At 60.9% G+C, this 25,848-nt stretch overlaps 1 protein-coding gene across 3 annotated transcripts in view; it reads left to right on the plus strand.

The window, feature by feature from the left end:
- CLIP2 (CAP-Gly domain containing linker protein 2) overlaps positions 1 to 25,848 on the plus strand; it is a 65,275-nt gene that overhangs the window by 5,263 nt on the left and 34,164 nt on the right. For all 3 annotated transcript variants that reach the window (XM_044233270.1, XM_044233269.1, XM_044233271.1), the window contains exons 2-4: positions 4,508 to 4,607; positions 11,381 to 11,570; positions 24,943 to 25,508. In XM_044233270.1, coding sequence (XP_044089205.1) covers positions 11,447 to 11,570; positions 24,943 to 25,508 — 690 coding nt within the window. In that variant the 5' untranslated portion in view covers positions 4,508 to 4,607; positions 11,381 to 11,446. The remainder of the gene's footprint in view (positions 1 to 4,507; positions 4,608 to 11,380; positions 11,571 to 24,942; positions 25,509 to 25,848) is intronic.

The raw sequence follows: 25,848 nt of genomic DNA on the forward strand, positions 1-25,848 counted from the left end.
AGCTGAGAGCTGGAGCTCTTGTGCACAGCCAGCCCCTCCCCGGGGTCTGACCGGTCCCAGGTGTGGGTGAGAGCCTGGGAACCAGGAGCCACGCTGCTCTGTGCCCAGGAATCCCTGTCTCACGAGGGGGCATGGGGCCAGGACATGCGGCACCCAGGTTGTGTGCCCAGTCAGCCCCAGGAGTTGGCCGAGGGGTAGAAGAGGGGAGAGGCATTTGGGCAGGGTGAGCGGTGGGGTGAGATGCCCCCAGGAGCAAGGAAAAGTTCACGGAGGCCGTAAGGAAGACTTCTGGGGCGGGGGCAGGGAATGAGGCCAGAAGCAGGCAGTGCCTGGGCCGGTGGGCAGGGATGTGGCAGACCGTGGCCTCGGGCTACCCTCCTGACCTCTTGCCCAAACCTCCTCCCGGGTGCCTGGAGGAGAGTCCGTCTGGGTTCTGAGAAAGTCAGAAACGCGGTCAAGAGCTCAGGCTCTGTGGCCAGAGGGTCTGAGTTCAAATTCCACGCCTGCTCTCCGTCAGCCTTGTCACCGCGGGCAAAGGACGGAACGCTCCAGGCCTCCGTTTCCCCACTAGGAAAGTGGATGGGCTCATAACAGGGCTGCTGCGAAGGTCTGCTGTACTGGTACTTGTCGAGCCCTCGGACCAGCGTCTGGAGCAGAACAGATTGTGCAGGTCCGTGGCTCCCCAGGCTGCAGGAGCTCAGAGGAAGGGGGGCTCCTCCCACCCGAGCCCTTCACCCCCAGACCCACTCCCCCCTGAAGCCCCCACCCCCAGGACAGCCACACAGGGTCTGAGTGCAGCGCAGTGAAGAAGCAGGCTCTCTGTTTTGGGGGTGGTGCGGACATGGGGTCCCCTTTCTCCCTGCGGTGGACCCGCCCTGGGGGGCTGCAGGTGCTCAGCACGGCCCATTAACGGTTAATGTTGCTCTTGACGGTGTCCGACGCTGTGTGGGTTCAGGAGAGCCTCCCAGGGCGGCTGTGCCAACTGGAGCAGAAACGTGCTCTGAGAACAGACCCGAGTCTCTGCTTGATCCCCTCCAGTGATGGGAGGCTCACTGCCAGCTTCTTTGTTCGCCGGACCCACGTGTGGTTAGCATCCACTCTGTGCGCCGGCTGCTGGTTGTTTTGGAACATTCTTCCTTTCCCGGAGACGGCTCCAAGCTGGCCAGCGAGCGCAGCGATGGCGCGTGGACAGGCTGCTGTGGGCCTCCAGCTAAACACGGGCAGGACGAGGACGGCAGAGGAGGGCATTTCTGTTCATTCATGTTTCCTTCATTCACGCCTGTGTTCACCGCGGAGGGCTGTGTGCTGGGCGCTGTCCTAGGTACCGAGCCCGGCACTGAGCAACAGAGGCAGAGGACCGGCCCTCTTGGAGCCGCTTTCAGCCAGAGGTGAGGGAGTTTACCAGCCGAGGAGAGGAAGGGCATCCTTGGCAGAGGGAACAGCGCGTGCGAGGCCCCGGCGATGTGACACTGTGTGTGGGTGGGCGGGCGTCTGCGGCATTCCACTAGCATTTGGAGGCTGGGGGTGGCCGTTGCTTTTCTGGAAGCACTAAAAGGAAACCCTGACTGTGAGGGCTTGCTAGCGACGGATCTCACCCCTGGAGCTACCAGCTTCTGCCCCTCCCCACCCAGCACTCCTTACCCCCTGCCAACAGCCCTGGGTTGCCCTTTGGGGGCATAGATGGTGCCCCGTGGCCCCCCAGCTGGCTCGTCCCTTCTCCAGGCTCCCATAGGGGCCCCAGTTTGCATTCTCTCCTGTGTCCGTGAGGGGACAGGCCCAGCTCATGGTCTCAGCCTCCAACCTGCCCCTCGCCTGCAGGGGAAGGCTCGGGAGGGGAGGCTGGGGTGCTGACTTGCATGCTTTGTTGAGGGAGGAAGGTGGGCGTGCTGGAGGCTGTCCAGCGAGCACAGCACTGCTGTGTGTCAGGCTCTAGGTGCTAGAACTCCGTGGGGCTTGCAGGCCTTGGTGGGGAGGGGGTGGCAGACAGGAGCTCGCATGGGCCCCAGGGTTCGGCACCACCTCCTGGGGCTGGTGGGAGGGGAGGCCCCAGAGGCAGGGACCACCCTTGCTTCCTCTGCTTCTGCTGCTGCCCACCCCCAGCCTAGGTAATTAGGGAAAGAAAAAAAAATGTATGTATATATTAGAAACATATAGGTATTTCCATAAAATGTTTATATTGCCATAAAACCTTTTTATGGAAATATAGCATCTGTACAGAAAAGTGTGCATGGTGCTTGTTGAATTTTCTCCAACCGAAACGCCTGTGTAACAGAGCCCAGATCGGGAACGAGAACCAGCTGGCTCCCCAGGGCCCCTCTTGGCTTGTCCTTACAGTCAGTACCCCGACCCAAGGGGGACCCCTTCCCTGATTTCTGGCATCTTCATTTTTACTTATTTGTTTGCTTGTTTATATTTATATTATTTATTTGTCTGTTTATTTTATTTATTTATTTTTAAAAAAGATTTTATTTATTTATTTGACAGAGATGACAAGTAGGCAGAGAGGCAGGCAGAGAGAGAGGAGGAAGCAGGTTCCCTGTTGAGCAGAAGATCCCAAGACCCTGAGACCATGACCTGAGCTGAAGGCAGAGGCTTTAACCCACTGAGCCACCCAGGTGTCCCTGTCTGTTTATTTTTAAGTAGGCCCCAGGCTCAGCCCGGGGCCTTAAACTCACCACCCTGACTTCATGACCCTGAGATCTTGACCTGAGCCGAAATCAAGAGTCAGATGCTTAACTGACTGAGCCCCCCTCAGGCGCCGCTGTATTTTCACTTTTTATTTATTTTATTTTTATTTTTTAATTTAAATTTAAATTTAATTTAATTTAATTTTTTAAAAGATTTTATTTGACAGACAGAGATCACAAATAGGCAGAGAGGCAGGCAGAGAGAGAGGAGGAAGCAGGCTCCCTGCTGAGCAGAGAGCCCGATGTGGGGCTCGATCCCAGGACCCTGAGATCATGACCCGAGCTGAAAGCAGCGGCCCAACCCACTGAGCCACCCAGGCGCCCTTGGCTGATCTTGATTTGTTGGGCTTTTCTGTATTCTGAGTAGGAATCCTTTGTGGTACGTAGGAATTGCAGACATATCCTTCCTAGTCCGTGGTTAACTCCTGACACACACTCTGTCTCTCCGTGTTGTCCTTTGACGTTCAGAAGCTCTTCATCTTAATCGTGACCGTTTATCCATCCTTGCCCTGCTTTCCAGCGCTCCCTGGGTCCTGGTTAAGCAATCATAGCCTACCTCGGGGTCACGAAGATCTTCTCTCGTGTCTTCTGCTAAAAGCTAGATTGTTTTGCCTTTCTCGGTTAGATGCACTGTCCCTCTGGAATCGAACTTTGTGTCCCACGTGAAGTCAATGTATTAGTTTCCTTTTGCTGCTCTGACAAGTGAGCCCGAATGTGCCAGCCCCAAAACAGCACAAATAAATGTATTTTATCTCACAATCCTGGATGCCAGGAGACTGACCTGGATCATTCCAGGCTAAAGCCAGGATCCCGGCAGGGCCGTGTTCCTTTCAGAGGCTCGGGAAAGGATCTGTTTGTTGACCTTTTCCAGCTTCTCGAGGCTGCCCACATTCTTGGGCTGGGAGCCCCCTCCTCCGTAAAGCCGGCAATGTCACAGCGAGTGGTTGGCGCGCTGCCCTCTCCCTGACTCTGTCCCTCCTGCCTCCCTCTTGCGCTTTGAAGGACACTTGTGATCGCTTCGGGTCCCTCTGGGTCATCCAGAATAATCTTCCCGTCTGGAGGTCAGCCGACTAGCATCCTTGATTCCCTCTACAACCTTAACTCCCCTTTGCCGTGTGGACGCTAGCGTGGGAACAGCTTCGGGGATGGGGACACAGAACACCGTGAGGGGGCTGTCGTTTCTACCCGCTGCAGACGGGATCATGATCTTTTACCAACCTGTGGTCCTCCTGTTGTCCCAGCATCACTTACCCTAAAGACTGTCCTTTGCTCCAGGGTATTTTTTTTTTTTTTAACAATTTCATTTATTTATTAGAGAGAGAGAGAGTGCACAAATGGGGCAGGGGATGCGCGAGGGCGAGGGAGAAGCAGACTCCCCGCTGAGCAGGGAGCCCGAGGCCGGGCTGTGTCCCAGCACCCCTCAGAGATCCCACCCTGAGCTGAAGGGAGACCCTTCACTGACTGGGCTCAGCAGCGTTTTTTTGGTGTCGTGCAAATCCTGACCCTGGAGAGGAGGTGTCACTTGAACCTCACCGCCCTGGTCCCTGGCTCCGTGACTGGCAGCCTGGGCCTCGGTTTCCCATTCTGGGAGATGGGAATAAAGGTGGGTCAGAGGGCAGCTTGAGTCAGCTAGTGTCGGGCCCGCATCGTGGGCCGGTGGCAGGAGGGCCGCAGCTGCCCCATCACCGGTTGTGGGTGGCCACACGGCCCGGAGCGGGTTCTGGAGCCATGGCAGTCCCTTGGTTGTAAACGTGCCGACTCTGTGTGTGTGTCTCAGGCAAGGGACGTATACTGACCTTGACTTTCCTTCCCCTCCCCAGACCCGACACGGCCCTGATCCCCTTTGCTGCGCGGAGAGACGGGATCTGAACCACCCCCAGCCTGGGGCAGGATGGCCCATCTGCAGTGTGTCCGGCTCAGGTAGGACAGACCAGACAGCCCAGGCTTTCCCGGGGCTCTGCCGCCACCCAGGCCCTGGGCAGGATGGGAAGATCCTGACTTTACAAACTGGCCTTTCCAGCCCTGAACAGGGTGAGCGCGTGGGACTCGACCCTGGTTTTCTGGACTCGGCCCCTTAGGTGCCAGGGAAGCTGGGGTCCACTGGGGCCCTTGGGTTGTCCTCTGCTCAGCCTCTGTGTGCCCTGCCCTCCGTGTCCATGCCGCCCGCCCGCCGCGCCGTCTTCCCGCCTCTGCCTGCCTCTCCTTGAAGCCACGTCGGCTGGTGGCGTTCAGGCCCCAGCTCTGCTGCGACGCTCAGGCCAGCCCCTTTCCTGGGCTGGTTCTGGATGGCTGCCAGGCCACCCGGTACTCCCAGGGGAACTCTGGACCCCAAGCAAGCCCCGTTAGCTCCCTGTCCTTCTTGGGGCCACCATCTCCTGCCATTGGCCTGCGGCCCCATGAGTGACAGGATTGCCCGGCCTGGGCCTGCTCTGTGGGGCCCCGCTGACCGGGTGAGAGCGAAGGGCGGGTGTGGCAACGAGGCACAGGTAGGCTGGTGCCATCTCCCCGGCCGTCCTGGGCAGCTGGCGGGAGGCTCCCGGCTTGGACTGTCCTCGAGCTGGTCGAACTCGCGGGGAGGGCACCGGGCGGAAGGCCCCAGCCTGGGTCAAGTGCAGACGAAGTGAGCCTCCCTCCAGAGCAGGATAGGACAGGCAGGGAGCGCCAGGTGGGAACAGGCCCGTGGGGGTGGTGGTCGCGCCCGCCTGCTGGGCTTGGGTGGGGGTGTTGGGGAGCCCTGGGCTGGCGGTCGGCCCCTGTGGGGGGTCCGCTCAGTTTGGGGCCCACCCCCCCATTCCTCGGGTGGGTGTGCTCAGGGAGGGGGGGGACTCTCTGCTTCTCCCCCCACCCATGTCTGTCTTTACAGCTTTAGAAAATGTTATTTTACTTTATTTAAATTTCATGAATGGACACAGAGTGTGTTATTAGCGTCAGAGGTAGAGTTCTGTGTTTTTTAAAAAATAATTAGGACTACTTCAGGCACTCAGAAAAAGGAATAAAGAGAACCTGATCGCCACCACGTGCGTCCTGCGGGACTTAAGAAAAAATCTTAGAAATAGGAACGGAGCCCCCGGCTGCCACGCCCCAGCCCCGTTCCTGCCCGAGACTCACACCCCCCCCCCCCGGCCATCGTGTGGACGCCACGATCAGCACAACTCCTGGTGCCTCCCGGCCCCATGGTCCAGGTTTGGACCCCGCGGCCACCAGCCCCCGCTGCCCCGTGGTCCAGGTTTGGACGCCGCGGCCACCAGCCCCCGCTGCCCCGTGGTCCAGGTTTGGACCCCGCGGCCACCAGCCCCCGCTGCCCCGTGGTCCAGGTTTGGACGCCGCGGCCACCAGCCCCCGCTGCCCGGCCTCACAGGCTCCAGGTGTCACCGGGCTTTTTGACTTCTTGCCCATCTGATTGGGTGGGAAACGGGATCTCCTTGTGGCTTGGATTTGCATTTTCCTGCCACCTGGGAGGCCCGGTGGCTGTCGGGGGCACCCTCTCCTCGAAAGCGGTCTGTTCTCACCCATCTGTCCGTCTGTCCGTCCGGGGTGCCGTCTGTCTTCCTCCCTGGTCTTTGCTGTCCCCGGGGACCCTCCCAAGCGCCCCATCACTTGGCCCCCTGCATTGCCCCCCAGGGTCCCTCGGGGACCTCACACCTGGTACGCTCCAAACCGGGCTCCCTCCCCCAGCCCCCACCTTCTCCGAGGTCCCTCCCTGTCCCACGGGGCCCCCAGGTGCCCCCTCCACACCCACACTGCCGGCCACCAGATGCTGCCCAGCACCTCTCCCCTCCCTGTCCCCTCCAGCCTCCGCCTCTGTGGTGGTTCAGGCTGCACAGTCTTGTCCCTTGTCTGTCCCAGCGGCCCCCCGGGACCGCGGCCTCCCTGCCCTCACTCGCCCCAGTGCCCTCCTCAGTTCCCGAGTGACTTGGCCGACAGGCACCTCTGCTCTGTCCCACCCACTGCCGGATGCCTTCCAGGGCCTCTCATCCACTCGGGCTGGGAGACCTTCCCCTGCTCCGCTGTCCTCCCTCTGCATGACCCCCCCCCCCGCCCGACACACACACACACACATTTTAGCTGGTAAATCCTCAACTCTGGCTGACCTGGCAGAACCTGGCCTCTGCTTGAAGCTCGCCTGCCTGGCCCCCAGTGCCCTGGGCTCGCTGTTCTGGAACACTCCCCCAGCCCTATCCCTGCGAGGCTGCCTGGCCTGAGCCTTAGGGCTGCTGGTGAGAGTTTGGGCCGCCCCAAGGGCGCCCCATCGGCCAGCCGTCAGGCCGCAGGGCTGGGAGAGGACAGGGGAGCCTGGGCACTCTGGCTGCTGACCCCGGAGGCCAGGCGGGAGGAGGAGGACTAGCCCAGGGGGGCCCCTGATGTTGGAGGTGGCAAGGCCGGGCTTGAAGGCTGGGCTCCAGCCAGCAGCGGGGTCTTACCAGAGCGCCCCCCTCCAGCCAGAGGGGCCTGGGGCTCCTCAGTGGGGTTCCCTGTGCCCTCCTCCCTCACCCCCTGGGCCCTGGCAGCAGCCGGGAGATGGGCTTTCTCCACTGCCCTGCTTGGCACCTTCCCCCCCATTCCGTCGGGGCCACATACCCTGGGCCTCCGATTGGCAGAGGGTTCTTGGGCCTCATTCTCTGCTGAGCCCGCGGCCCGCCACCCCCGGGCAGCTGAAATGGAAACCCTGAAATGCAGTCCGGGTTGTCTTTGGTAAATGGCAGTTGAGGGCAGCACAAAGGGGGCCTGTTGGTCTGAATGCTGCCTGCCCTCCCCGCCCCCGCCCTGCCTGCCTCTCCTGGCCCGAGTCCCCGAGTCCCCGGGGGAGGCGGCGTGTGCCCCCCGGGCCTTCCCTTCCCTGGGGGCGTCTGTGGGCACAGAGGGGTGCCCGTGGGGTGTGCGTGTCCGGACTCACCTGTCCGTGCTCCCCATGGGCTGCCACACTGTCACCCCATCTTACGGGCGATGCAACAGGCTCCCACTGGGCTACGGACCCATAGCCACCTTGGACCCACATTGCCTCCAGCCTTCTCCCTTGCTGTCTCCTGGGCCTGCTCTCCCCGCCACAACCCCCCAGCCAGCGTGGCCGGTGGCCAATTTATCACCACATCCCGGCTTTTCCCAAGAAAGCCCTTCCTTCCTCTATCCCATGAGCAGGGCTGAGTCACAAGGGGGTGATTCGCCCCAGGTCTCCTCCCCCTTTTCCTGTTCACCCTTTCTTCTCTCCTCCCCTCTCCCCTTCACTCAGCTCCCCGCCCCCTTCGGAGACCCTGGGGGTGGGGGTGGCCGCTGGCCTCTCCTGCCCAGCCCTCCCCACCAGAGTGAGTGCACGGGCTCCTCCGGTCTCCTTTGTCAGCGAGGCACGCGGGCGCTCTCCGCAGAGGCCAGGGGTCTCGCAAATGTTAGTCCCGGCCCAGGCTGGCCAGCCTAGGGAGGCAGGGGAGGGCTGGGCCCAGCTGACAGTGTGGCAGCCCATGGGGAGCACAGCGGCTGAGCAAGCAGCGTGTGAGGTTGGGTGAGTGAGTCCCTGTGCCTTCCTGGGCTTTCCATGCCCCTCCCCAGACAGCTTCTGGCTTATCAGGGCTCCGGAGGGTGAGCGAGGCCCATTCCTGCAAGGCCTGGCAGAGGCCCTCATCCTGGAGGCTGCTGGGCTCTTTGGGGTCCGGGAGGGAGCAGGGCAACTCCGGAGTCCTCCCCAGGGAGGAGAGTCCTCGAGATTTGCGGCTTTGGAGGCCTTTGTCCTCTGGGCAATGGCAGGTGTGCCCTCACACGGGGTTTCCGGATCTCGGGCTCTGGGCCAGGTCCTGTGCTGGGCTGGGTTCTCAGAGAAGCTGGGGCCCCGGCTGGGGTTGCCTGCGGGCTCCCGGGAGGCAAGATGATAAATGAGAACAGTATCATCTCTCCTCGGCTAAGCGTGCCAGCCTGAGGTCTCTGTGGGCCGGAGGTCTGGGAAGACTTCGCGGAGGAGGAGGCGTGGGGCTGGGTTATCATATAGGTAGGTGGTCGGAAGAGTGAAGCAGGCAGGAGCAAAGGCACCGGTGGGGTCTGGCCGGCGGGGGTTGTCAGGTGAGCAGTGAGGGAATTCCGGGCCGCCCGTGGCAGTGCTGGCTGGGGAGACTCTGATGCTAGGGTCGCTGTTACAATGCCTGGTCCGTGGGGCAGGCAGGGGCCACAGGGCTGCAGGGGGAGATGAGGGGGGCTTGAAGGCCGGCAACTAACTTCTACGGAGAGCCTTCGAGGGCTTTGTTTTTTATGTGATCTTCAGAAGTTAGGATTTAGCTTACAGACCATGAAATTCACCCCTTTTAAATACGGCGTGGTGACACATTTGATATCTAGTATAGATGTCAGTTGTGGGGCCATTACAGTCCGATTTGGGAACACTTCTGCCTTCTGGAAAGTTCTCTCTTGCCTGTTTCTGGTCAGTCCCAGCCCCCACCCCCAGGCAACCCCCGACTGCGTTCTTTTTGTGTAGTTTTGAGATTTCCTATAAATAAGAGTCATGCAATATGGAGTCTTGTGTTTGCTTTCTTGCAGTTAGGGTAACGTTGTTTTTTTAAGATTTTATTTATTTGATAGAGAGAGAAAGAGCGCACAAGCAGGCAGAGAGGCAGGCAGAGAAGGGGGGAAGCAGGCTCCCTGCCGAGCAGAGAGCCCCATGCGGGGCTCGATCCCAGGACCCTGAGATCATGACCTGAGCTGAAGGCAGAGGCTTAACCCACTGAGCCACCCAGGCGCTCCAGCTTTTTTTTTTTTTTTAAAGACTGTATATTTGAGAGAGGGAGAGATGGAGACCATGAGTGGGAGAAGGGGCAGAGGGGGAAGCAGGCTCCCCACTGAGCAGGGACACCCCCCCCCCCGCAGGATTTGATCCCAGGACCCTGGGATCATGACCTGAGCCGAAGGCAGACAGTTAACAACTGAGCCCCCCAGGTGCCCCGTGATTAGAGTTCTTTGTGTGTTCTGGATATAAATCTTTTATTAGGTGTATGATTTGTAATGTTTTTCCCTGGGGGGGGGGTTTAGGCAGAGAGGGACCCCAAAAGGCATGGGGAAAGGGCTCTTTGCATTAGGATTTCCTGGGTCCTAGGGCCCCTCTGCTAAGCTGCTGGGGCAGGAAGCCATTTAGCCCCTGGGGAGGGGAATTCGCAAGCTCCCTTTCCCCCTGCTGGCTCAGCAAGTCTTTGGGCTTATGAGGGGAGGCCAGCAAGTCCTAACCAAACCAGAGAGTGATGTCTGCAACCACAGTCACTTCCCTGGGGAGTGAGCTCGCTGGAGGGCCAGTTTCTGGGGGACAGGGAGCCCCTCATCTACCCACCGATGGAGCGACTCCCGGTCTCGGAATTCTGGGGGCGTCAGAGTCGTCCATCGGAGGAGTGAGATGTTGGGTTTGGAAGGCTCTAGGACCAGGCCAAGGCTGGCAACCATGTCCCATGTCCCTGTTGTCTCACCTGGGCGTGTATGCGTCTCCCCATGTGCCTTGGGGGTTAGCTGTCTCTGCTCTCAGGGCCGGCAGCCCAGTTGGTCCCATCGGCTGTGCTAACATGGAGTCGCCGGGTCAGCTTGCTCACGTGACCGCGGAGGACACTTGGCAGACCCCTGCCGTGAGCCTTGTGGGTGGGCTTCTGTATTAGTCACAACTTTCTGGGTTGCAAGCGATAGGGCCCCTCCAGTAGGTGTAGGCAAAAAGAGAAACTGTTGTCTGTGTGTGAGGTTGTGTTGACGGGTGTAAGTGAGGAGCTCAAGGGACCAGCTTCAGGCTCGGCTGGATCCAGGCCCTCCATCCAAATCCAGCAACTCAGCTCCGCCTGCCCCACGTTGGCCTCATTCCCTGGCAGCCTCCTCCATGCGGTAACTGGGATCGCCCTGTATCCAGCCCGGCATCCAGCCCACACCCAGGCAGCCCAGAGAAAGGAAATAACCCTTCCTGAAGGTACCAGCCAGAGTCCAGGCCCTGGAGCTCTTTGGGTCATATGATCTTTCCTTAACTAACCCTGGGGGCTCCGGGCAGGCCTGGGTCATGGGCCGAGCACCCAGAAAGCACAGATTTCCCCCGTTCCTGAGGTCCCAGGGGGGTGATGCCTTTGCCAGCGTCCTCTGCTCATCTGCTGGAGCTCTGTGTTCCCTTTCCTCGCTGGACAATGTCCTCTCCAGACAGAGGCCTGCAGCCCTGGGGCAGGGCCGGGTCTGGCCCCTGGCCAGCCTTCCGTGAACGTCTGGTGCAGGAGAGGGTGTGTGCCAGGGCAGTGGAGGAGAGGGCCGGGGGACGGCGGGCCTGTCTTGTCTGCCCCAGGCCGCCCACGCGTGTCGGAAGCCATACCAGCCTGTGCTCGGGGGGAGGCCCCCTCGGCCGCTGGTGGCTGCGCTGACGTGCAGGGTCCTGGTGGAGGGCTGCTGCTGGGGCCAGTGCGGCTATCCCAGCAGACCCCCCAAATTAGCCTGCTCCTGCTCTCACGCGGGCCCTGGGGGTGGGCAGGGACAGCACGCCTGACCTCGGGGTCCAGCGGGCCAGGCCACGTGCCAGGCCACACTGTGACCACAGGGGACCCACGCTTCCTGCCACTGCCCTGTGCCTCAGTTTCCCTAGCTAGGAAAGAGGGCTGTGGTGGTCCCAGCCCCATGGGGTAGGGGGTGCAGGAATCCTGCTGTGTCACCCGGGGGGGGGCCCTGACTAGTGGAGACACGATGAGGTGATGGCTCCCGTCTGCCCGCAGGTGAGGGCGATGGCGGAGAGGACGTGACCCGCACGGACCCTTCTCCACGCACCGACTGGCACCACCATGCAGAAGCCCAGCGGCCTGAAGCCCCCCGGCCGTGGGGGGAAGCATTCGAGCCCCGTGGGCCGGACGTCCACTGGGTCAGCCTCCGTGTCCGCGGCGGCGGCGGCCACCAGCTCCAAGGAAGGTGCGCGAGGCCGAAGGTGGTGGGTGCGGGGCCGGGTGTGGGGAGTGGCCCTTCCAGAAGAGCCCCTCCAAGACCAGCCGGGGGGCTGGCAGCACACGGAAGTTCTTCCTTCTGTCTGGCTGTAATCCCTTTCCTAATTAACTAGCCTTCTACGTGTCATTCCTTCTCACGCTCCCCCTCCTTGCGGGGGCAGATCTTACTGCGGACTCCGCTTGGGGGCGAGAAAGTGGGGATCCGGGCGGGCATGGCCCGGGGCCCAAGGTCACTGAGCTGGAATTCAGACTCCAGCCTCCAGCGGCCTCCCTGCCCTGACGTGTTCCCTCCAGGGTCTGGGATTGTCCTAGTCCCCGGGCGGTGGGTGGGGACAGCTTTTGGGGAGCCCACGGTGGCATGTTTAGGAAGTTTGATGCAGAGGTGACGTCTATAATCTAACCCCCCTAGAGGTACCTGTTATTTTGGTTTCTATCCTTCTACTTTCTTTTTTTTTTCCTACGTACTTGGGGTTGTGCTGCATCTACGACTTGTAAATCTGGTTTTTCTCCCTCTATGATTCCAGTGGATGTTTCCACGTAATTTTTAATGGATGTAAGGTATCCGGTCCGTCCAATGACCCTAAATCAAAGGCCTGCTTTATTGACACAGTCTCAAAACCCCAGAGCTTTAGTTCTGAGCAAAACCGGATGTGGGTCCAGCCCTCCCTCGGGGCTGCTGGTCTGGTGGGGGGTGGGGGGGTGGAATGTCGTGAGATCCTAGAGCCAGGGCCTGACCAGGTCTGGGAGGTCAGCCCCCAGGAGGGGACAGGTGAGCTGCGGTCCGGAGGGCGACAGTCTATTACTTGAAGAGGGGACAGTGTTCCAGGCCGAGAGAACAGCTCTTGCAAAGGCCCAGTGGCAGGAGAGCACAGGGCAAATGTAAGGGAGGGAAAGAGAGTGTGGCTGGTGTGTGGCCAGTGACAAGTGTGCTGGTAAGAGAGGGTGGGCCGTGGTGGGGACCGCTTGGGGCTGTCCAGGGCATTTCACTTCTGTTGGAATAACACTGGGAAACCATCGGAGAGTTTCAAATTGAAAGGGATATGATAACAAAAGGACTGAGAACATGTTCTTAACTGATTCTCTGTGGTTGGGGGTGACTGGTTCCTATTCTTCCACTTTGATAAATGACGCTGGGATGAATGTCTTCGGGCACAAATCCTGGTTTTTATGATGATACTTCTGCCAAGCAGGCAAGATGCTGTCCAGGGTTAAGATACTGATGGGTACAGAAGTTTGGAGAGACAGGAAAGTAGCCAGGGGCCAGATTAGGTAATGTGGGCCCTGGGTGGAGTTAAGGAGAGGCTGAGCCGCAGGTACGGACAGCTGGCAGAAGCAGGGCCCCTCCACAGCCAGAGAGCCGGGGCCGGGGTGGGGGTTGGTTAAGGAAGCTGTGTGGTGCGGTCGCTGGGCAGACTTGTGCAGACAGGCCTGTCCAGAGCGGCTCCATGTGACTTGTGCAGACAGGCCTGTCCAGAGCGGTTCCATTGGAGGCCCAGGCTTCCTTTCCAACGTGGCTAATCCTTCTACTCATGAGAGGCGTTAGTGAACCATGGGAAGAGGCCAGAGAGAGAAAACAAAGGGGAAAGGATGGTCCATGTGGAGTGAAGGCAGCGATGCAAAGGCCCTGAGGCAGGAACGGACCTGGTTTGTGAGAGAAGGAAAGAAGGAAGACAAGCCTGGGTAGAGAAGAGTATGAGATGAGGTTGGGGGAGGTGGCCGAGGCAGGTCATGAAGGGCAGCGGTTCGGGTTGGTGTTCAGGGTGACCGGAGCTCTGGGAGACTGCGGTCAGCAGGGCCGTGGCGGGAGACCGCTGCTGTGGAGAACGTGTTGTGGGGTTAGAAGCTGGGGGAGGACCGAGTGAGGAGGCGTGTGGCCCCCCCAGGTCAGGAGGCCTGCACTCGCTGCCGGCGAGGGGCGGTCGGAGGCTGAGCACCAGGAGTGGGCTATCAGGGAAGGCTTCCCAGAGGAAGCGGAACGAGCTCCGCCTTCAGGATGGAGGGAATGGGAATGCGGGGGGGGGGGGGGGGCGGGGGCGGGGGAGGACCGTGGAGGAAGTGGCACTAAGCCGGCTGAGCTTGGTCCCCCATGAGCTTGGCCCAGGTGGAGGTCGTGTGGCCACTCTCTGGGAGGTCACCAGCCCGACCTGACCCTCCTGCCTCCTGGAGAGAGCTCCGCAGCACCTTCTGGGTTTGGCCCTCACTGCTCCCTCCCTGCTCTAGAGGGGTCTGAATTCTGGTCCAACACTTCATGCCACTTCTAACTGCCCCTGCTGTGTGACCTTGGAAGAGGGACTTAACCTCTCTGAGCCACACATGGGATGTGGGGAGTTAATGAGTGTGAAGTGCCTGCAGGTACAAAACCCTGGAAGGATTCCTCACTTTTCCTTTCCCCATCCCTGGCATCCCTCCCCAGCCCCAGTGCAGAAAAATTTGCAAGTAATAAAAGAAGCAGCCGCTACCCTTCCCTTCTCCTTAAGGCCACCTTTAGCGCTCCTTCTGGTCTTTTCTCGGGTGGTACGTCCAGCTGGAAGCAGCTCCGTCGTGGGCTGTGCCCTGATCTCCGTCTCGCTGTCTTACTGCCTTCTGTAGGAAGTGCCCCCTGAGCCGCTGCGGTGTCTTTGCTGTCCTATGTGGCCTGCTGCTTGCTTCCCGGTCACACAGTGCAGGGCAGAGCCCATGAGGGTGGGAGCTGGGGGGGTCTGACTCCAACGGGGCGCCCCGCCCCCCAGGATGGTTCCAGAGAGAGGCGGTACCACGCTGTGAATGCCCGATTGATGACAGGCACACCCCCGTGCCTGCTGCTGGGCACGAAGGCGGCAAAGGCTGCAGCTGGGCTCCGTGTCCCCCTCCCTCCGCCTGGGCAGGTCCTGGCAAGACTTGCAGGCAGCGGAGAGGGAGCAGAGAGCCGGGAGCAACTGGCCTGGCCAGAGGGGGAAGGAAGATTTCTGAGGCCCACAGCTGCTTTTGTCCCTGCTCGGCTCTGGGTCTTAGAACCAGTCTCAGGAGAGGATGGGGGGCGGGTGGAAGCCCCAGAGAAGGTCAGGGTCACCCCCGCTCCCCTGCTGGCTCCTCTGCCTCCCTCACGCACCCCGTGGGCCTGGCTGTTTGCTGTCCCAGGTGCGGGACGTGCCCACCCCTGTAGGAGGCCGGGACCCTGTGTGAGGGGCACTGGGGCCCCAGAGGGGGTCTGGAGGAGGCTGGAGCCCGGGGGGTGGGGCGGGGGGAGTGGCAGCAATAAACTGGCCCCACTCTGGGAATCGGGGCAGTGGCTCTCTCCCAAAGTATGAGCTCAGCCTCCGGGCAGAGGGTCTGGCCGAGGGCCGGGCCTGGACCGATGCCCCTGCCCCCCCACTCTGTGGGGACGGAGGGGGGCTGCGTCAGTCCCCAGAGCTGGGACACACCGGAAGTGGCAGGAACAAGGGGCCGTTGGAGGGGGACCGTCCTACTGGGAGGAGGCCCAGAGGTGATCAGAGCAGGGGGAGCGCAGGAGGGCGGTCTGGGGCCCACCAGTGTGCAGAGGCTCATGAGGCGGGGGGCAGCCCAGCCAGGCAGGATGGAGCACCCCCCCCCCCGAAGCTGTTTCAGATCAGGCTGTCAGGGAGGGCCTTGCTTAGGAGGTGACATTGGTACGCAGACCTGAGTGACAGACAAGCAGTGGCCAGGCCAGCCCAGCTGAGCCGGGAAGAGCATCGGGGCAGAGGGGACAATGGCTGCAAAGGGCCCGAGTCTTGCAGCTCCAGCAGGCAAGGGGGGGGTGTTGGGAGTGGGTCCAGGCAGGTGCCAGGGCCCCAGGGGGAAGCTGGGAGCTGGCACGGGATTGGGGGCCCCTGGGGCTTTGGAATCCATCCTGGGCCGGAGGGAGGAGATGGGGGTCCCAGCTTCCAGGAAGCGGCCAGGATTGCTGCCGGAGTATACTTCTCCCTTTGAGGCCAGAGCCCTGAGGGGTCGGCAGGGTCTGCCGCTGCCCTGTGATGGTGGGCAGGCGGGGACAGCGGCAGGCCGTGGCCAGGAGCCCTCAGCCCTCCCTGGGGTCTGCTGCTGGGCCTCAGGGGGAGGCAGGCCAGGCCTGGTGGTAGGGGTCCCTCCTGGCCCCAACGAGCATGGGTGACCTGGGGAGGGCTCAGGGCTGCCAGGCCAAGGGACAGACAAAGGCCACTGCTGCGCTCCCTCTGCCCCTCCCCCAGGGAAGGTGGGTCCTTGCGAGGGGGCGGGGTGGGGGGCTCTCCTCTCCTCCCCGGCACTGTGGTCCCACCCCAGAGGTGTCCCACTTAGGGAAAGAGCTGTTCTTTCCATTTTCGAGCTGACGAAACTGAGGCTCGGGCTGTCATCAGGGTTTCCCAGAGCAATAGGGCCGCGGAGAGTGGCGGGGCTGGGGAGGAGGGTCTGGCTCAGGCCGTGGGCACCTACCTCCCGACTGCAGGGGTGGGGTGGCTGGGACCCCTGGTTCAGTCCTGTCCTGGGCAGGTGGGACGAGTGATCGGCTCTGTTAGGCTGGTCAGCAGTGTCCCCCACATTGCCTGTGGCCTTTCCTCCAGCTGGGGACCAGGACATGGAGATCAAGGAAGAGCAGGCAGGGAGCTCCCCCTCAGGCGGGGAGCAGGCCACTCGGGGCAGGGTCCACCGCCCATACCAGGCCCAGGGTCCCCGCCCAGAGGGCCTGCACAGAGCCGGTCCCAGAGCTTCTCCGTTCTGGTTACGGAACTGGGGCCCAGATGCCCCCCGTACCCCGTGGGCACTCCAGACCCAGGGACCAGCCTGACGGTGGCCCAGGTGGAGCCCACAGAGCTTGCAGCTGCCCCAGTCTTAGACCCTGGCCCTGCCCCACTCCAGCCCCGGAGGAAGGCTTTCGCCGTGGTACCCCGCTCCCTGGGAGGGCGGCCAGCAGCATCCCCATTTTCGGGGACTCAGCCCCGCTGCCGCGCATGTGGGCAGAGCCGGGACAGACTTGTAGCCTCTGCGCCTGCACAGCCTGCCAACCCCAGGCGGCACCTAGCCCCCTTCAAGGTCAACTTCTCCGGCCCTCCTCCCCTAACCACATCCTAAACTTTTTAATGGCATCAGGAGGGGAAAGCCAAGCTGAGCATTTCTGTGGCTGGGCTGCAGAGCAGGTGGGGGGCAGGGCAGCCTCCTAATGTTCCTGACGTCGCCCAGTATCGATCGGGGGTGGGGGGGGGTGGCAGGGGCCCATCTGCTAGCGCCTGCCTGCCTGCCGGCTGGCCCATGCAAAGACCAGAGCAGGGCTTCTCCATGGGGAGCTGGCTGTGCTCTTTCCAGGGTAAGCCTCGCACGTCTCTCTCCCCCTCGGCCTCCGCCTGACTCTGCGGGGTGGGGCTCTGCCCTCCTGGATTCCGGAATAGGGAGGACGGAAGGGGACTTCGGAGTCCCATTTGGCTCAGGAGGGACGCCGAGCTATCCTTGGGATGGGCGGATAGAGGGCTCACCCCAGCGTGGGCGGATAGAGGGCTCACCCCAGCGTGGGCGGATAGAGGGTTCCTTCTTCAGGGTTGGCGGACTGGAGGCAGCGGAACCCCGGGGGGTGAGGGGGTGGGGGCGGACGCCGGGTCTGTTGTGGCCACAGGGGGTGGGCCCTGGGGTGGATTCAGTGGGTGGTCAGAAGGACTGACTGGAGAGTGGCCAGGCTGGGGACCGCGCTGTAGGAAAGCCGGCTCCCTTGAGGAAAGCTGTAGAGACCCTGCCCCCTTCTTGACCAATGCCTTGAGCACCCGCTGGGGACAAGAGGAGGGGGCGTAGAGCGGAGGGCAGCTTTGGGGTTCATGGTGCATTTATGTGTGTTGCTTTGGGGCCACCAGGGAGGGGAGGTCACGGTCGTGGCCAGTCTGCATTTCAGCCTGGTCGCGGGCTCCGAGGATGGAGCGTGGAGTCGAGTCGGTGTGGGCCCCCCTTGCATTCCGAGGGGGACTCGGATGTGCACCCTGGCAGCCTGGGAGGCGGGCTGCCTGAAGCAAGGGAAACGGAGTCCTGCAGTGGGGTTGTGCCATTCGGGGGGTTGGAGCTAGTCTGATGGACAGGCAGGGTTTCCTTAGGTGACACGGAGAGGAAAATGCCTGGGTGACCATTCTCTCTGGGACAGCCCTAGTTTATGTCTGTGGTCTCGGCATGACGCTGTATTAACAGCGCCTCCCTTCTCTCAAGGTGTCTGGTTTTGGGTGACGAATCATGTGGTCACCTTCTTTAGAGCCCCTCCTACGAGGTCGGTGCTCATTAGCATGCTAAATGCTCTGACAAGTCCTGCAGCCAAAAACCCCCTAACTTTGTTTAAGCTGCTATTTCTCAAGATTGTGGGAATTTGGAGATTATTTATTTTCATAATACCTATGAATTCGCTTGGAACTGTGTTCTGTGGAACATTTAAGGAACTGCTTCCTTCCTTGAGGAATGGGGTCTTAGCATAGGCATGCTTATTTCCCTCCGGCCTTCAGGGAAAGAGGGCTGACTCGGCTCAGACACTCAGTTCAGACCATGTCGTCACTGGTTCCTGCAAGTCCCCTCTTGTGTTTTTGTAAAATTGATAACCGTTTTATCCTACGCCCTGCACCCAGGCGTCTGTGTCCCTGTGTCCGTGTCCGGGTACTCTGGAGTCCTGAGTTCTGACCCAGTGTCACGTCAGAAACACCTTTCCACATAACCTGGAAGAATTATTTTCAAAGTTGCTTAGGGGGCGCCTGGTGGGCTCCGTCGGTAGAGTGTGTGAACTCTTGATCTGGGGGTTGTGAGTTTGAGCCTCATGTTGGGTGTAGACAGAAGTGTAAGAAAATCTTAAAAAGTTGCTTATGAATCTGAAAGACTTGACCGTAATTCATATAATTCTCTCCTGTTTGGGGGCGCTTAGATTCAGGGTTTCATTTTGGTATTTTTAAAGATTTTTTTTTTTTTTTTTTTAATTTTAAGTAATCTTTACATCCAGTGTGGGGCTTGAACTCACAACCCTGAAATCACGAGTCACACGCTCTTCTGACTGAGCCAGCCACACACCCCGAGGGTTTTTTGTTGCTTGTTTTGTGAATGAGAAGACAGGTTTTTTTCTGTCTAAATTACTTCTTTGGGAAATGGACCAATGGATATTCTCTATTTAATTTTTTCTTTTTAAAAATATTGTTATTTCTTTTTTTTTTTTTTTTAAGGTTTGATTTATTTGAGAGAGAGAGCAGGCACATGTGAGAGCACAGGCAGGGGTAGGGACAGGCAGAGGGAGAGGGAGAAGCAGGGTCTCCACTGAGCAGGGAGCCCGATCCCAGGACCCTGGGATCATGACCTGAGCCGAAGGTGCCCCTGTTGTATTTCATTTTTTGACATTTTTTTAACCAAAGTAACACAGGCTTCTTACAAAATTCCAAGGTTAACCTAGAAGGTGTTCCCTGCCTAGAGTGGAAATGACCCAGGTGGGGAGTGATGTTGTGAGTGGGTTTGTGTTTGGGGGGGCTCCTGGATGTCTCCGGAGGGGGCTGAAGCAGGGCAGGGGTGCTGGAGGCTGGGAGGCACCCTTCCGTAGGCTGCTGCGGCAGGTGGTGTGGAACTTCACGGGCCTGCCATCCAGAGGGGCCTCGGGGACCCTGGAGGGAAGTGTGCGTTTCAGGTATTTCTTCTGTGGAACTGCTGGATCTGCCGGATAACTGGACTGGGGGCCACAGTGAGGGGGAAGGAGCAATGAGGATTTGTGGTTTAGTAAATGGGTGTTGGGGGGCTGTACCCCGTAGTTGGGCAGTACAGAGGAGGAACCCTTGCAGGAGGTCACTGCGGTCTAGAACATCAAGTGTGAGGTCCTTGGGACCTCCAGGAGGTGACAGCTGCCGGGAGGGTGGGTCCAGGGGCCAGGGATGGGATCAGCACTGGAGAGAGCAATGGGGGCCCAACTTCTGCATCTTCCTCTGTCACTTGGATCTTTTACAAGGAGAATGTATTAGTGGCTTAAAAACAGCAGGGACGTGGTGACGGATAAGCAGCGGCTCAAGGTGGGGGAGTGGGTTAGATTGTGGGGGGCGTACAGTGTAGGTCAGGGCTCCCCGGGTGCTGACCACAGGAGGAGGACATCCCTCCTGCCTCTCACCCCTCCCCTCCGCCTCCCTGCGTGGGAGACGGGTCAGAGACTTGGCGCTTCCTCCGTCTTCTCTCCTGTCTGTCACTCGGGGGGGTCTGTCGAGAATTCTGTTGGGTCTTGGACTGGCCCCCTGTGCAGGGTTTGGGCTGGAGCGGGACTAGCCCTGTGCTGCCCGCCCCGGAGAACCAGTGGTGAAACGGTCAGGAATTTTACAAGCCGGATGTGAAACACCACCTTGACTTAAGAAACCAGATCGTATCAACTTGCAGTGTAATGAATTCTCTTCAAAACATCCGTAACCAATACTCAAAACTCACGAATTCTGCTCGTACTTAGAGTAGTGTTCATACCGCCATTTTACTACCGGTAAAATGTTACTGTTTTACTAGAGGTCAGATTTTATAATGTCTGTGTTTGAGGTTATTGCTCTGTGGTGGAAACACTATATGATTTCTTTTCCAACTCCGTGTTCAGAGGAACACCGAGTGGGCTGTCTGAAATTGACTGTGGTGGGTAGGGTTCTTATTTTCCTTCCGGACAGCTCCTTGATAAGCCTTGACCTGCAGCCCGCCCGCTGGAACACAGGACCACGGGCGGGGGCAGGGGGCGGAGGAGGCAAGTATGAAGTCTGTGTACGCAACATCCCCTCACGGATAAAGTCTGGAGAAACCTACTCCAGGACAGTAAATGTGATTGTGTTTGTCTGATGGAACGCAAAGTGGTTTCATTTAAAAAAGGAAAATCAGTAACTCTGCCTTTTGATTTTTCGGCAGTGGACGTCCATAGAAGGAGGAAAAGTCAGTTGGTGGGGAACGCCCGCGGGGACCACAGAGGGGTGTCCATGGGGGAAGCTGTGATTTTGTGGGCTGGGGGCTTTGGTGGCACACATGGAGAGCCAGGGAGGGGACAGAGGCAAGAGATAGTGGGGAGGCAGGTCCCTGGGGAGACCAAAACGTTCTTGGCTTTCCTATAGAAACATGGGGCTAACAGTGGGCTCGGGGGGTACAGAGGTTGGGGAGGGGGAGACGAGGTGAGCCAGGAGCTGGCTGCACTGAGCCTCTGTCCTCGCCGGGAGGAATGGGAACGGTTCGCCGCCGCTCGGGGATGTGGAGAGTCCGTGCACCAGCTCGGGGATGTGGAGAGTCCGTGCACCAGCGCAGAGCCGCGGCGGCCCCTCCTCCTGGGAGTGGGACCAGCTTTGAGCAGGCAGCTTGCACTGAGGGCCTGCGAGCCCGGTGCTAGAGTGGAAATGGCCCTCCTGAGCGTCTGTTCGAGGATGGGGGGCACACGGCACGGTGAAATGTGGGGTAAATCTCTGGAAGGATGGGGGTGCTGGGTGATGCAGGGGGACTGGCTTTTAGGAGAAGCAATCACGGAAGGCTTCTCTGAGGAGGTGAGGAGTGAGCTGTGTGACTGTCTGGCAGAGGTTTTGGAAGGCATTCGATCTCCGTTCCCAGGGAGCCTTCTCTCTGCAGCCCCAGGGTCCCATGGATCCAGGTTCCTCCCTGTCAGGGAAGTGACCAGCTGAGTCACCTTGCCGGGTCCCCATTTGTCTGTGCCTGTGGTCCCTAGTGTCTGACCCTGGGGGCTCGGAGAACGGGGTCCCTGGCAGCTGAGATTCGGCGGTCATGGGCAAGGCCCGTCCCCACTTCCCTGGGCAGGGTGGGTTCCAGGCCCCTGCAGGAGGAGGAGGGGCGGGTGCGTTCTCCGCCCCCACCGGGCACCCCCGCCAGCCCCCACCTCCACGGCAGCAGGCCGCCAGCTGCTGCCACCCCGCACCAGGCCCCTCAGCCTTTTTCTTCAAAGTCCTGCTTTGAACTTGAAACCAGCAGGAAATTCCCTCGTGCCTGGAGTCTGGGGAAAGGACCAAGTGCTCAAGAGAGGGTTAAGTGCTGCCCTCTGCTTTCTTGGGGGCTCTCACTGGGCCCGGCTGCTCCACTGGCGGCTTTTGAGGGAGGGGGGCCCAGGCCCTGCCCTCAGGGCGCTTTGGGAACCTGCCTCGGAGCCCTGGGGGTGTGGCGGTGGGGTTGGGGGGAGCCAGCCAGGTCCCACAGCTCTGGGAGGACGGGTGGGCCGGAGACCATGAGGTCCTGGCTGTTCCTGGCTTAGCCCTTTTCTTCCTGCAGGGAGACAGGCCCAGACAGGGGAAGGCGCCCGGCCCGGCCCCGGTGTTACTGAGGGCTCTCTGGAGGGAAGGGGGCTCTGTCCCAGTTTTCCTTGCCTTCCCGAGCCCAGGCCTCTGGAGGCTTCCCTGTTGGCGTCGGGGATTTGATGAGGGTCTGTCCCCGGGAGGCTGGGGCAGCTGAGGGCACCGAAGAGGAAAAATGAGGCGAACCGCCCCCGCCCCCGCCCGAGCGCCGTCGCCGCAGGCTTGAGACCTGGATTTGAGCAGCTGTTGGAACAGCTGGTCTCTGGGCCTGTGATTCTGGAAGGGGCAGGACGGGACGGGGCAGAAAGATTACCTGAGGGGCTGCCCGGCCCGGGACAGCTGGGGAGGAGGACAGCTGGGCGGACAGCTTCTCTCCAGGAATAGCCACACTGGGTGCCCCCCGGCCTGGGACCCTCTTCTCCGCTCCAGCCAAAGAGGCCAGGTAGGCCCAGGTGCTCACCTACCTCCCAGCTGCCCGGGTCAGTTCGCGGGCATCACGGAGCCCCAGGGCGCACGGAAGCTTCTAGAAACAGATATGGGAAGGGCACGTACCATGCATGCGAGCATATGGCGGGGCTGGCAAGGGGAGGGCCCTGAGCTAGACCGGCTGGGCCCCACTCCTGCCTGGGTAGCTTTGGACAAGAGTCACGACCTCTGCTTCTGGTCTGCACGATAAGAGGATAACGCATGGAAAGCGTCCAGTCCTAGCTGAGGTCTTCACGCTGCCGCGCTGGCTCCCTGATGATGGGCCCCACGGCTCCTCGGGCCGCGTGACGACGGGGTGCGTGGGCTGGGTCATGTTCTCATTCATGGCTTCTTCCACGTAAGGCTGCTTTCCAGACCGGCTTTTCCTAGGGACGGTGCCCGCCTCGTCTGCGGGGGGTGGACGGGGTTCCCAGGGCCCTGCAGAGGCTCCTTATAATACCGGGCCGTGCTAGGGCATGACCGGGACCATGAGGACAAGGTCTGTGAGCTGACGATTACTTTTCCGGGTTCTGTGCCACCTGCGGAAGACCCCGCCGGCTGCCTCGCTTTACTCAGGGGTAGAGCCCCTGCCCAGGGTCACTGGAACCTGCCTGGAAGCCTTTCTTGGGCCTCCTGGGACCTCTTTGTGGTTTAAAATTTTTTTTAAAAATTCTTCAGCGTTTGTATAAATCATTCTCATCAGAATAACACCAGGCAGTGCCCACTGCGTGCCTGTACGGGCCGGGCACGGAGAACAGCCCCAGAACCGGGGTGCAGGTGAGAAGCAGTCCTGGGCCGGGGGGCTAGTTGCTGCTCTGTCAGCCACAGTGGCCTCCGCCTGCTGGGGTCTCGGTCACCCCCACCCCAGGGGTCTTCTCCGGATGGGACGTCGAAGGGGACGTCCCTACACAGGCTGGAGTAAACGGCGAGATTGTAGGGAGCTGAGGGTCTGGCCTGATTCTGGAAAACGGGTCCATTCAGGGGAGCCCAAGGGACTGGGGGTGGTTCTAGGTTGAGGCTTTGGCACGGCAAGTGCTCAGCGCCGTGGTTTGGTTTGACTTATGTATGTGCCTGACACCAAGAGCCTGTGGCCCGTGGGCTCTGCTGCCTCTCGCCTGGGGGCCTGGGTGAACCTCCCGATGTCTCTAAGCCTGTTTCTTCCTCTGTCCATGGGAGATAAAATGATCTCACGGGATTAACCGTGAGGGTCCGGTGAGCTCCTGTGCGTCTGTCTCTTAGCAGCGTGGGTGTGGTGAGTGTGGCTTCAGTCAAGTTCAGCAGCGAAGCCTGCTGACCTCCCAGGAGCCCCTAGGTCAGGAACCCCCATCCTGGCTGCCAAGGCCCTGGGTGCCACGTGCTTCCCCAATGCCTCTGCTGGGGTCCCAGGGTCCCAGAGAGAGAACCCCTGTGCTTGGTCTCGTGGGTCTGGCTTGTCTGGGGGCCGTGTGGCTTCTCCAGCCCTGAGAAGTTCTGGCATCTAGTCTTGGTACAGCGTCCTGCCAGGCCTGGGCTTCTTGGCCTTGGCTGGAAGGAAGGTGCTGGGGGGGAGCTGCTGCCCTGTGGCCCCCCCACTGGCTGCCCCTGGAAGGACTTGAAACACAGGCAGCTCTGCTGGGGTGTGGCCGCACCTGCGCGCCTCCTGTCCCCCATCTCCGTATCCCACACGCTTCAGGCTCCGGAGTCGAGAAGGATGGGGCCTTTTCTGTCTGATGCTGCATCTGGCAGGAAGTTGGGGGGCAGCCTCCAGACCTCGTGGGGTGAATGGGCGGGTCTTCCTGAGCCCCACAGCTCAGGAGGCCCTTCATGGGGCCCAGGAGCCAGATGCACACAAGGCACGTGGGTTCCAGCCCTGCTTTGTCTCTCATGAGTGACCTCGAGCTAGTAGCTCCCCTTCCCTCCCCACTCCGCATCTGTGGCCCATCAGAGCCCAGGCCTAGGCTGCAGGCGCCTTCCCTGGGTTTGAGTCCCGAGTCTGCTGGGTGGCCTTGAGCAAGGCTGTTGCCTCTCCTAGCCTCAGGGTCATGCTTCCTTTGAAGAGGGGCTGGGCCAGCGCACCTGGCAGCCCAGAGAGCCTGGAGTTCAGCCCCAGGAATGTCGCGGGGCAGGACTTGCCTCCCACATACCTCTACCCCATTTTTCCCTGCTCTGTGCAGCTGCAGCTCAGGGAGGGGAGACTCGGAGCGGAACAAGAGGTTTTCTGGCCCCTTCCTTGCCTCAAGGCATTTGTGGTTGTCGCCAGTTGTCCAGGAACAGTCCGAGAGCCTTTTGTGGGGTCCTGAGCTGACTGGGGCGGGGGGTGGGGGACATAGGGACCACTCACAAGATCTGAGTCCGGCGGAGGGTCGAGGGTGGTGGCTGGTCTCAGGTTAACAGCTGGGGCTGGAGCCCACAGGGGGATGGGGAGGGAGCAGCTTGGAACCTCCGAGAAAGGGTTCCTTCAGGGCCCTCGATCTCCAGCCACTCTGGGCAGTGAAGGGAGACCCTTTGCCGAGCTTCCGAATCCTTGACCTGCCGGGCGGGGTTGGGACGTGGAGACCTCGGGTTGCCCAAGGCCCCACACCTGGCCACGCCTGCCTCCGTTTCCCCACCCGTGAGCTGGCGTGGGCGCCCCCGGCCGGGACTCTGCGCCCCGCTGGGGCCCTGACCGCAGCCTCTCTCCCTCCCCCGCAGGCTCCCCCCTGCACAAGCAGGCCTCAGGCCCGGTGGCCCCCACCGCCGCCCCCGCCCCCGCCGCCGCGCCCGAGAAGCCGGGCGCCAAGGCGGCCGAGGTGGGCGACGAGTTCCTGGGGGACTTCGCGGTGGGCGAGCGGGTGTGGGTGAACGGCGTGAAGCCGGGCGTGGTGCGGTACCTGGGTGAGACGCAGTTCGCGCCGGGCCAGTGGGCGGGCGTGGTGCTGGACGAGCCCGTGGGCAAGAACGACGGCGCGGTGGGCGGCGTGCGCTACTTCGAGTGCCCGGCCCTGCAGGGCATCTTCACGCGGCCCTCCAAGCTCACCCGGCAGCCCGCGGCCGAGGGCTCGGGCAGCGACGCGCACTCGGTGGAGTCGCTCACGGCCCAGAACCTGTCGCTGCACTCGGGCACGGCCACGCCGCCGCTCAGCAGCCGGGTCCTCCCGCTGCGGGAGAGCGTCCTCAACAGCTCCGTCAAGACCGGCAACGAGTCGGGCTCCAACCTCTCGGACAGCGGCTCCGTGAAGCGGGGCGACAAGGACCTGCGCCCAGGAGACCGCGTGCTGGTGAGTTCCTGCCCCTCCCCTGCCACCCGCTGGACCCCCGGGGGTGGGGGGGGACGGGGAGGGGACTTGGGGGTCTGGGGTGGGGTCCAGCCTGGGGCTCCCCATCCTCGTCAGAACCGCAGAGCGGTCGGGGACTCAAGTAAAGTGAGCTCTGGAGACTGCCGCTGTGTGACCCCGGGCAAGTGTCTTAACCTCTCTGGGCCCCTGTCTTCCCATTTGTAGAACGGGTTGAAGTGCCTAAATACGTGTGGTGCCCCTGGACGGTGCCAGCCGCTTAGGGAGTGCTCCTGGAGTGGTAGCTCTTGCTGGTACCCTCCCCTGATCCAGTCCCCCAGTGTGG

Source organism: Neovison vison, chromosome 14, assembly GCF_020171115.1.
Source record: "Neovison vison isolate M4711 chromosome 14, ASM_NN_V1, whole genome shotgun sequence".
NCBI lineage: Eukaryota > Metazoa > Chordata > Mammalia > Carnivora > Mustelidae > Neogale > Neogale vison.